Here is a 12680-nt window from a genome sequence, read left to right as displayed (position 1 = left end):
AATTTCAATGTTCATTAAGGAGAGATGGATGAGATCTTTGAGTGACAAGAGTAGCTTCTGAAACCATATACCCTCCCCACTGTTCATTTTAATTGTAATTTGAGAAAATCTTGAATGAATATAAGGTTCCTCAATTTCATAACTCTACCTTCTCACTGAGAAATTTTTCATCCCATAGCCTAATCCACCTTTTCTCAGAGGAACTGATGAAAGAAAAGATGGGATGAGTAAATCTGCTTCCCCTGCCCCCTTCTTTATCGTTTAAACCAGGGGGTCCAACTTTTTTTTTTTTTTTTGCATCACAGATCAGAAATGTTTTTAGATTACAATAAAAACCAATTTTGTGGAAATGCAGTCATAAAAATTTTAAGATGCAGTGCCTTAGATGGATTGAAGATTGTCTAGAAAATTCTATCCTCTCAGAGACAAACAAGATGAATGATTTATCCAAAAGAAATAAAAGTCAAATAAAGCTTTTCAACAGATAGAACATGAATCTGGCAAGTAACTTATTTTCCATTAAATGCCACAGTGCAAGACACTACAAAGGAAATAACAACAACAACAAAAAGCCATACTTAGGTCATAAAGTTCACCAACTGTCATATAGTAACTTTCGAGAGAAATCTTGAACCACCCACAAATTAATTACTATTTCTTCACTTTAAAACAGTCATGGAACATTTACTGGTTTTAAATGCCAATAAACTATTAATAACCCCAACACTGAGACCTTCTGGAAAGCTGTCCTAAATCATATCCAAATTATTAGTAATCCCACTTTCAACTTCTTTAATGCTATTTAAAGCATCATAACCTCTTGTTCACAACACAGACACTTAAGTCAGCAAACACAATGGTCCTCTCCAGGTTAATTTCCCCAAACCCTGCTTTAGCTCTGAACACTCTTGCTATAACCAAAGTTTATTCTTCTAGTTGGGCTTGATGTACCAGCTTCTTTTGCAAGCCCTTGCTCACTGATTATTCCCAGCTAGAACTCTCTCATTCTCAATGTCAGTGCTCTTGTCTGGCCCATCTATGTATCTCCCGTTTTCTTCTCTGAATTAACAGAGAAGTTGGCAATCAATTGCCAGTCATCCCTAATTATTAAGTCCACTAGAGTGTTTTTCAAAGCATATAATTGGTTATATATTATGTTTTTGTTACATAGTAACATAACAACACTGTTAATGTGGCTCTGCACTTAGCTTATGTTTGAGTCATTCCTTAATTTTCTTATATTCTGTAGAGACTTGAATCATCTATGGATGATGGACTCCCAAAGCCATTCAGACCATTCAAACTCAGTAATTTATACTCAAGGCCTCTATTTTATTTCCTACCCATTTCTCTTTTCTATCTCTCAATAATGGTCATGGGTCATTTGCTTAGTGGCAGCTAAGCCCCATACTTTATATTAAAGCTGCCTTCTTAAAGCAATGTATCAGGCCAAAAGCAGCCAGTAATGAGAATAAAGAAAATAATGGACAGTGTTCCATAATTAAGGACTCCCCTTGCTTTTATAAAGCCTACTCCATCTAGCTAGCAACAGCTCCTCCACCCTCATCATGGGTAAGAACTAACAGGCTCTCCCTGGGAAGTCAGAAGCCAGGGTGTGGCTTCCAGGGACTTCAGTGGGAAGAAAGACTGCCTGGAGGGGCCATATCCAAGGAGAAGAAGAATACTTCTTCAGTCAACTCTTCAAAAACATAAATACCATTACAGTACACCAAGGGCACCTGTAACCATCAGAAGGGTAGCCACGAGGGCTTGGAGATTCTGCCTCTCACCCCTTTCTTTCTAGGGCAGTGGTCCTTTATACATCTTTTTCCTTTCTGCCCCATGCTCTGTACCCTGCGCTCCACCACAGGATAGACAACCTTATGAAATGAAGGTGTGGTGGGAAAGGTACAGTCAAAAGACTAAGACTTGGATGTAATTTCTTGACAGTCATCTTTGTGATAATGGGCAAGTCATTTAAATTACTGAAGCCTTACTTTCTTCAAATAAAAAGAAAAAATGAAAGACTGGACTAGATGTCCTCTAAGGGCCCTTTTACTATGCATTGTACACAGGTCTCTCAAATCCAAGAGTAATGTTTTCTACCACACTTAGTTATGGCAGCTCTGGATGTGAACCATAAAGTGGATTTTCCCTTTTGACAAGTCCTGTGGTTCTATTTAATGAGCATATCCTGAATGGCTAGTCAATACAAACATGTATTATCTAATGGCAGCAGGTTATAGTGACGTGAGCACTCCCTTCTGCCCTTACTCCGTATTCTTCTGTAGAATTGATCATCCAATCAACTAGTATTTATTATCTCAATACCTATGAGAGACTGGGATTAAGATTTAAAAGAAAGGAAGCAGTCCCTACATGCAAGGAACTTACATTCTATTTATATATATATATATATATATAAATTAAAAGAAATATGGGAGTGGATAGAGCACCAGCCCTGAAGTCAGGAGGACCTGAGTTCAAATCTGACCTCAGACATTTAACACGTCCTAGCTGTGTGACCGTGGGCAAGTCACTTAACCCCAATTGCCTCAGGAGAGAGAAGGGGAGAGTGAGGAAACAGAAATTTTCCCTGACATGAAATCAGAGGGACATAAAACAAATAACAATTTAAAAAAAAGAAAAGAAAAGAAAAGCTCTAGTTTCCATGGAGCTTTAGTTTTTTAACTAGAAAACAAGGACTAAGAAAATCAGAGTGTAGTCAACCAAGATAATTTTGCATTCACAAAAAAAGATAATCTATATTAATAAAGAATGACACATGATTTCTGTAATATCCACTAATTCCCTGATCCATGAGGTTACACACAGGTCCAAAGGGATGTTGGTTGTCTTTTTCAAGCCAGAGCTTGTGCTCCTCTGATAAAACTATCAAAAATAAAAGTATGCAAAAGAATAAAGCAAATAACAGCATAGAACAACCTAGAACATAGAACAGCATAGCAATATAACTGCTTTTGGAATTCTGGTTCAGACAGCCATTTCAGAATGAATGGACAGCAGTAGTTTTGTTTAACTGTGATGTGACATTAGCTAGGTCACTGGATCTCCTTGTGCCTCAAGTCCTCTAGCTGTAGAATTATAGCAACATTTACAAATCACTTTCTTACTTTAAGGAACCCTGCCAGGTTCAGACTTCTCAGAAGGTCCAAAATGCAAAGTAGTATAAATTTAAAACTGCTACAGTAGGGGGGAATAAATTACAACATAGTTGGAGAATTTTGTTATCCCCCTAATCCTGCCACTACCACTCCACATCCCCTTATGGAAACCAATGCCTAAATGGCCTAAGCAAGATTATGCATTATTCCTATGCAGTAATTAATTTTCCTTGTAAAAAAACAAAACCAAACCAAAAAATTAGCATACAATATTGTGATTAAGGAAAATATGCTTGACATGATTCTAAGTTTCCACACAGTTGAGCTTGCCTCAGCAAACAACATTAAAAACTTTTTGTAAAAGCTTTGCATTTTTGGAGCTATGACTAAACACATATCCCCAGAATTGAAACTCTGTGAGAATGGTGATTGAAGAAACAAGTCAACAAACCTGAACATCCATTTTTTTCAAATGGACAAAGACACCTCCCAGGAAAAGAAAAATTTGCAACTACTTGTAACACATTTATCATCTTTTCTGTTTAACTTGGTTTCTGATTTTCAAGTTGCCTACTTCTGTTTCCAAATACTATATATACCTCAGAACAAAGAGCAGTTTGCCTGATGATTGTTTAAAGAATTTATTTTAATTAATGTTACCACTTGTGGTATAAATATTTTATTCAAGGCAATGGGCAACATGGTGATGAGAAAGGCACATTCAAGATCATATAGTTTTTCTTCTTACTGGATAAAAGAACTATCATCAAGGAAAAGGAATAGAAAACAAATAGCAATTTGCCCTACTAAGTTCTAGAGTCACATTTCCAATTGCCCGAAGACATACATACACATTTGACTATCCCATTTAACACTCATAATCAAAGTGCCCAAAACTTGTTCCCCCCTTATGAATTTCACTATTTCTGTCAGTGGTACCAATGCTTGCCCAGCCTTCCAGGTTTAAAAACTCTCTGAAGACATCTTTGATTCTTCATCCTCCCTTACTTCCATATTCCGTGGTCTGCCAAATCCTGTCATTTTTACTTCTCAAATATCCCTGATCTTTAATCCATGTTCTCTATGCCTTGGATAGCCACCTACTCACTTAGACTACTATAACAGCTATTTAAGCTGGCTTCCTATCTCTACTTTCTGTCCTTTTTTCAAGCTAAGTCAGCCATCTGACCAATAACATGCTTGAATACCTTATATACAGATCTCATCTGGCCATTTCTTTGGCAAGAATCTGTTTATGTTCCATTTCTTTTATTAGTATTCAAAACCTTCCAAAAGCTGACAACAAACTACCTACCCACCCCAACTTCCCAATCTAAAAATAATCCTCACTATGCACCTTATATTGCTTTAATATAGTTCACAGCTCTCCAGACTTTGGAGCTTTTCTGTATTGCCTGCCTTCTTTTGCTCAAGTCCAACGTTATTTCCAATGCTCAAAGTATCTTTCACATGCTACTCACTCTTATAAAGCCAATTTCAAATACCTCCTTCTCAGCAAGGCTTTCCATGACTCCTCTCCCTAGTTGAGCTTTTCCTACACAGAGCTCAAAGTACCTTTTTGCTAGTTCTGCTGTTCTAATTTTGTATCACAATTATTTGTATTTTGCCAATTTCCTCTACTTGACTATTAAACACAAAAGGTCAAGGATTGAGTTTTATTTCATGTCTGTGTTATCCTGGGACCTAATATATATGTTATGTGTATGACAAGTGCTTAATAAAAATGTTAAATTAACATTTCTGTGAATCTGAAAAACTATCCAGAAGTATGTATATATGTTCACATATTTTCTAAAAGAAACAAACAAAAAATTCTGCAGGAAGAATTTAATACTGTCAATGCTTGAATGATAAAACCCATTCCTTCTTTTTGTTGTTATTCTTACATATTTAATTAAAAAAAACCTTTGCTTTCTTATAATAGTATCACTGGAAAAAATGTGGGTACTATCTCCCAACGATAGTGATGGACAAAGTAGTCAGTTACAGGAAGGAAGCCAAAAGTCCTTTAATTTAAATCCAATCAAAATTACTGAGGACTGGTGAAAAAAATAAAAATCAAATGAATATTTAATTATTCCCCTTTTTTTTCTGGCTATAAACCCTCTCCTTCTGGCTTCCATGTTTCTTCTAGCCTTTGCTTTAAAAAGTTCCCTCCAAAACCACATGACTATTAAGAAAAAAAGTTTAAGCAAATTTTAGGCAAAACAGTATATATATATATATATATGCTACTTTGTACAAATTAGATGTAAAGAAGCCAAGGTCTGTGTATTAAGAAAAGATTACCACATTAGATCCTTTCCCTACCTCAGGGAGTTATCTGGATGGGTCTCCATGTGAGTCTCCAAACCATACTTGCAAACAAATTCCTTGAAACACACTGGGCAGTGAAAAACTTCATCTGTTTTCTTGTCTCCATCACCTGATTGAGAACCCTCCACCACCTAAAAAGAAAAAAGTAAACCACTAAGCCTGACCTCTCATAGAATCTTCAAGAAAATCTACTTGCAAATGTTTCAACAGGGGAAAAAAAAACCTACTTGCTCACAGAAAAGCCCAAGAGACATCAGCTGATAAAAGAATTGATTTTAGACTTAAGTCTAGAGAATAAGATAGGTAGTTGGTAAAGGAATGCTCACACTTATTATTTCTCAGTAAATGATGCCAACTAATATAATTAATACAAAAAAGATCCGGTGTCTAAAATCAACATACATAAAAATAGCCTTTCTGGAGGCAGTTTTATAGGACCATGTAGTATTATAGAACATTAAAAACCAAAATGAATACCGGATAGACTGCCTCAGAGACAAAACACAAGGCAGAGTTCCCTGTTAAAGGTCATATATGTAGAGATACAAAGTTAGAAAACAAGAAACGAGTTAAAAGTTGGACATGTTAATCGTACAGTGCAACACAAAATACCTTTTTAGCAGGTGTCAGCTCTTCTTTCTCTGAGTCAGCCTCCTGACTTAGTTTCCTTTTGGAGGTCATCCGCCTGCGTTTCTGTGGGGAGGGGGGTGTTGTGGTTGTGGTACTGTTGGGATCCTTTTCATGAATCTTCATATGTCTGAAGAGAAAAACCCAGGAAAAAAATTGTTTTAAACCACAAAAATTTACTTCAAATATCATTTTCTAATTTTAAATTCTTACAAAGGAGTATTAAAATGTTTTAAAGCCAAAGTCTAAATGCAACTAATTGAAGAATTTATACATGTGTTTCACTTATTTCAAATTTATGAACTTTCCAAGCTTTTGAGTTCTTCCTTCCTTTTCTACTCACAGAGAAAATTTAAAAACAAAAAAACAAACAACAACAAAAAACACTATGGAATTTCTTGCTATATGTAAAGTATTATTTTTGAATGCAAACAATAAATAATATAAATTAGTTGCTTTTTTTTTTTTTTTTTTTAAAGCTGGAGACACAACAGATGTTATTGGCATTCAAAATAAACATGTTCTAATTACTGCTTTAAATACTTGTCCTGAAGAAAAGGAGAATATGTGCTAAGATTGAAAGATGGAAAGAGAATTAGCCTTGGGCTCATATTTGAATCCAGATTCCATTACTTGCTACTTTGATAACTCTTGGGGATTCCAGGAAAAGAAACATTTAAAGTATTTCAAGAAACCTAATAGCATGTGCAAAACAGGAAAAGGACATTTTTAAAAATGTATTTTTCATAAAACTCATAATACTGGGCAATTTCCAAAACCAAAAGATTTAAGAATTAAATTAAACTTTAATTTCTGTAAAAAAAAAACAAAAAACCACAAAGGTATAAAAATGTTCTTTCATTTCAAAAACTAACGTTGAGGTTGAGATAGGATATTGGTTAAGTAATATACCTACTGTCCTGGTCATTTGAAGATAATTGTGACCATCAGTAGGGACATGTTCTTTGATGTTTGTATGTTTGAAATCATGTGACGCTTTTGCTTTGATCTGTTCAAAATCTATCATTTGACCTCTCTTGACCACGGGCAGGCAGGCAGGCGAACAGGTGGGCCAGCATTCAGATCTATGCATACACGGAGCACAGTAAAGGGAAATATCCCAGAGAGTTATCAAACATAGGACCATAGGCTCAATAGCCCCAGGCTGTAAACCAGAATTGAGAAATGTATGATTTATGTTCAGGTGAAGCCAGTAAGAAACATTTCAGAGTCTTCCAAGTTTTTTCATACCAGCACCCAATGAGCCCACCTCATTCCATAATAAGCCCAAATACTGGGAACCAGTATCTTTCTGGCCCATCCTCTAGAGTTTACAATATTTCTATATTGCTCCCTTTGCTCACAGAGTCATGCAGATCTGATATGTATAGCCCAGAAAGAAATTATGAAAATAATTAAATCTCTAATTTTAATAGATGATGACCCACAGCTTTGACTTTTACTCTCTAAATATCAACATCTACAGATACCTTGACCACCTAATATACAATTATTTACTTTAAAAGAACTCCAAACAAGCAGTTTTCAAGTTATATCACTGGAGTCTGTGGGGTGATTTTATCCTTTGTGAGACTTGTGTAACGCATTTCACTTTATCATGTGCCAAAAGAAACAACCCAAGAATCCCAAGTTCCCAAGGTAAAGAGAAAGGAAAAGAAATCTTCATCTTCCCACACTGTAGCACAAATATTGGTTATACTTCCTGAAAAACTGTTCAACCAGCATTAAACAGTGCCAAAAAACAGGACTATAGTTACCATCTTTTTATTAGAAAGGGGGAAACCATGTCTCTGAGAAGCAGGTCATGAGAAAAAGAAAGGTAGAGAGTCAGAGACAGACTGACACAAGCACAGACACAGACACACACACACGCACGGAGATCAAGAAACTGAAAGACAAAAAAAAGGATGTATATTCAGCAGATGACCTTGAGCAAATGACTCAAAACTGGTAGAGTTTTATTTCTTTTGTAAAATAAGAAAACAGCTGTTGTTTAAGATTCTTTCTAGTTCAGAAGTCCTACAAATATAGATTTCTTGTTCTTAAACAGTATATTAAATTATTAAATTTATAATATATATTAAAGTAGTATACTTACTGCCTTACTTTGGTTTACCTTTCCTCTCCCACCTTCCTTTCAGAAAGCGTGAAAAACTAGATATTGACAAAAAGACTTAATGAAGTACTTTTTATTATTAATGCCCCTGCTTTCTACTGTGCCAATGTCTCTGACTGAAATCAATGGCAAGTACATAGGGTCATATGTAATAATAACAGGAACTGACATTTAACTAATACGATTTTCTTAAGCACTTTACATACACCATCCACCTATGTCATTTTGAACTCTTCAAAAGTCTTGTGAGGTTAGTGATGGTATGAGTTCTAGGAAATTATCTAATAGACTTAGACCCAAAAAACAGGATTCAGACTCAGGTTTTCCCCACTATTTATGGTTCCCACAGCTAGCTAAATTTTCCAAATAGTTTTCTGCCAGGATTTGGTTGAAATGGCACCTTTCTAACCCTCCCTCATGGAGCTGGATCAAACCAGGAACATAACCCCTTTGGTTATTATCTAACCTGTAAGTGATCTACATGGAATCTATAGTTATGGGCTAGATGAATTTAACGATACAGAATTATATAGACAAGGAAGCAGAACCTAGGCCCTCTGACTTCTTTCCCCTGCAGTGGGTCCAAGGGAGGCTCTCTATGGAAGAGTGAATGGGAAACACCAGTGCAGGAATGGATACATTTGCCCCTTTAATATGTGATATTTATAAATAGGAAGACTTAAGTCATGAAAGTGTCTGGCCAAAGATACATGCTACCGCTTCCACAAAGTCTTTCCCTTGCTAATGATCATTCTAAATGAACTACGTCTCCCACTCCCCACCCTCCAAGCCTGAATGTTTTGTTCATAAAACAGAAGATGCCAGGGATTAGGTAGGGGATCCTTGCCTATATATCTTGTATCTATAATACAGAGTTATAGACCCCTGCCAGAGAACAAATTCTGTGAGATTGTGCCTCCAGAACTTTAGCAATGGGAGCGACAGAGAGCATACCATTAACAAGAATTCAATGGCATTCAATCTTCTCAATTTAGTCACAAATAATGAAGCAGATCAAGCAAAAATTTCAAGTTGCTGAGGTCATTACAACAGGTCTGACTTCTAATATCCTGATCTTGGAGCATAGTTCAGCTGTTCAAGGTTATTTAGAAATTGAAACTAGCTTAAACTGCTAGTCTAAATCCTGCCTATGGTTATTTCCAATATTGAACAGGAAAAGTGGAAACTCAGCTAAGTATGGAGATAACTGAATTCTGAGATAAAACCAGGATCTTGTACTGACGGGAAACCAGAGAGAAGCCAAACGAGATGAACAGACTCAGTAGGATTATGTTACCTTAACTAGCAGCAACCCAATTCTTGATTTATAATCACTCTGTGCCATTTCCAGGAAGCAAGATAGTCCCTCCATCTAGTCACTTAAACTAGATGAGCCTAATTTCACAGAAGAAATGGAAGCTCATACTGATTAAGTGCTCTACTCCTAAGTAGGGGAGGATCCTCAGCTCTGTTCCAAGCTGCCAAGCCCCTATTTTAATACATAAAAGCTTTGTATTTCAAATCATAAGATTTGGTAAATTTCTTTTTCAGATTTCATATCATCTTTTCCATTTCTACTTTAGCATCCCTTTCTTAGCTCCAAAAAAGTAAAACATTCATTTGGTCTAACACACTGATGCATTCTACTGAAGAGGGAGATATATGTTCATATGTGTAGGGGGAAATTATGAGGAATAGGAAGGTGGAAAACAAAAAACAGTCTGCACATTTATAGTTAGCAAGCTCAGTACTGGCCAAAAAAATTCTTGATAACCTCTTTCAATTCCCAGTTATGTCCTATTGTGGTTAAGTCTCCAATTGTTTGCTAAAACATGCAATCTGTTTTTCCAATGTTTCCAGTCCAACAGCAGCAACTACTTTTTTAAGTCCAATTGACTCAACACTTAGGCCAATTTTAACTGCTAGGATCTGTGAGTTGTAGTTAATTCTGAAATCAGATCTGCTCCAATCTGTCTTAGGAAGCTGGTCTCCCTTTATTGCCTCCCTAGCTTGACTTATCAACAACTGCTATTCATTTCCTCACAAAATGTCTACAATAAGTGAGATAAAGATATTACTAAGGTGCTAAGTAAAAGGAGCTTCTCAGCATAGCCAGAAGGAAGAAAATTTTAAAAACCTGCCATCAATTCTATTAAGCTTCATGCCATAAAAATGTGTTCTTCAAATTTCAAGTGTTGAATCATGTGTCATCAATCCAGTAATTGTTGCACATTCAAAATATGCCCAAGCAGCTGTGAACCCACCCAATCATGACTATCCCCATTTGTAAAATAGGAAATACAAAGCTGGTCTCAAAATCTTAAGTTTTTGGCAGCCCAAGGCTGCCAAATGACAATTTTTGTTAACACTGCTGAAATCAAGAGACTACTGCGGTTGTAGCTTTCTCTTGAAATAACCTAACAATAAAAGTTGTTCTGCATATTTTTAGTGGATTCATGTTAACTAGTAGTGACTCCTTCCTGCTCACAAGTCATTGCCAAACAGATACTAAAATTCAAGTATATGACATATGAAAATAAAGACATTGCTATCAAGGATGCAGTTCTGTAGGATAGATTCTGTGCATGCTCTCCAGCACTGATGCCTTTGCCCCCCAAATTAAAGGTCTATTCTCAAGTCATATAATGCACATTCAGCAACCTTCATGAGTCCTCAAGATATTATTGACATGAGATCTATAATGCCATCAGCAAGTTTTCTTCGCCCCCCCCCACTACTCCCAAATATCATTTATTGGCCTAGGAAAAAAAAGTATTCACTTAAGACAGTTCTATGATATCTATATAACATCTATATAATTTCTATAACATGATGATAATAACTAGCTGAGATTCTAGTTTCCTCTTAACAGGGTTTGCATTAATCTTTCCTTAAAGTAAATCCATTTTCCTTAAAGTAAAAAATGTCGATACAAATTCAGGTTTGGATTTTACTAAGCCTTTTATAAACATAATATTAAATTCCCTTGAATTTGGAGGAAGAGGAACTAAATATGTGAAATTTGGATTGTAGCCTCTTAAATTTTCTATATGGTGTGAGGAAAATCTTTACTACCCTGCCTCAGTTTCTTCATCTGGAAAAGGGACTGAATAAAAATAAGCTTTTAGAAGTCGATGATACTCTTGCTCAGAATTAAACTTTTTAAAAAGTCATCTTTGAAACCCCTTTTGGTAATTCTGGGCTTTAGCTTTCCTGAATCTATTATTATAGTTAATTCCGTGGCACTCTTATGAGGCATATAGGAATGAAATAAAAAATTTTTTATTTTTTTCCCCCGGCAACTCATGGAAGTCATATTTAACAAAAGGGGAAGGCTGAAGTGTTAGGATTAAAACATTTTTAAAAAAGGCAACATTCTATCTCTCTCTCTTTTTTTTTTTTTTTTTGACACTTCACTAATTCTTCAATTATCTCTTGGATTTTTGGACACCTTACAATACAGTGTCAAAAAATTTCAGGGTAAGATATATCTCTAGTAATTTTATATCATATAGTTCTCTTCTGGGCTGAGGGGCCCAGCATATAAATCCTTACTTCCAGGAGCAGTTCATCAACAGTTACTTTTTTATGCAGAAGCCTAAAGCCTGAGGTTCTCAACTTGGGATTTATGAACTAGATAGACAAATAGCTGCAGAGATTCATATAAAGATAATATTTTTTCATTATAATTAGTTTTCTTTGCAATCTTATATATTTTTCAGTTTGAACATATTACTTTTGAGAAGGGATCTATAGGCATTAGCCTGCCCAAGAGGTCTATGAAAAAAAAAAAAAAAACAAAAAAAAAAAACAGTAAAGATTCTGGTCCCTGACCCCTGACATTACGGTAAGGGGTAGGCTACAGCATCTCCACCTCCCAAGCCTAAATATAGCTCCTCTTAGCCATAGCTCTACTTTTAGCTTCTCTCTTATAAGAAATCAAAGCCTCCTTAGTCTGGCTTCCAGGACAAGGCTTGCTCTTGGGCCATGCCTCTCTGCTTTAGTGAACATCGGAAGTCTGTATTCAAGCCCTACATTTTCTTATGGGCTTTAATTTTCTCTTTAGCTCTTCATAATAACCTTTCTCTCCAACTCATATCTTAGAGCTATATAGAGTTCACCTAAGTAAGCTCTCTACCAAAGAGATGGGCCTCGTCCAGAATGAAGTACAAATACCACCCCTGTAAGCAGAGCTGCCCCACTGGAAACCCAACTGAACAGCTGGGCAACAGACCTAGCTCACTTTCTTCATGGGGTATCATACCCTTACCTGTGGGTGCTCTGCCCAAAGAAATATATATATGTATATATACATATATATTTATTTTTTGGATTGCTGAAACCTCTCAAGTTATCTTGAAATTTAAAAGGATCATAGCAATGTATTAAAACGGACCTAATCGTAGCCTTTATAGACCATCAGAGACATTCAACTACGCAACAGGCAATCTGAG

At 36.0% G+C, this 12680-nt stretch overlaps 1 protein-coding gene across 1 annotated transcript in view; it reads right to left on the bottom strand.

The window, feature by feature from the left end:
* Positions 1 to 12680, bottom strand: part of RREB1 (ras responsive element binding protein 1) — a 138331-nt gene that overhangs the window by 41295 nt on the left and 84356 nt on the right. The window contains 2 exon segments of the mRNA XM_074271026.1: positions 5457 to 5593; positions 6075 to 6219. Of these exon segments, the coding sequence (XP_074127127.1) occupies positions 5457 to 5593; positions 6075 to 6219 (282 nt within the window).

The sequence above is a fragment of the Sminthopsis crassicaudata genome, chromosome 1 (genome assembly GCF_048593235.1).
Source record: "Sminthopsis crassicaudata isolate SCR6 chromosome 1, ASM4859323v1, whole genome shotgun sequence".
Classification (NCBI taxonomy): domain Eukaryota; kingdom Metazoa; phylum Chordata; class Mammalia; order Dasyuromorphia; family Dasyuridae; genus Sminthopsis; species Sminthopsis crassicaudata.
The sequence above is the reverse complement of the archived record's forward strand: the minus strand, read 5'-3'. Positions and strand labels throughout refer to the sequence as shown.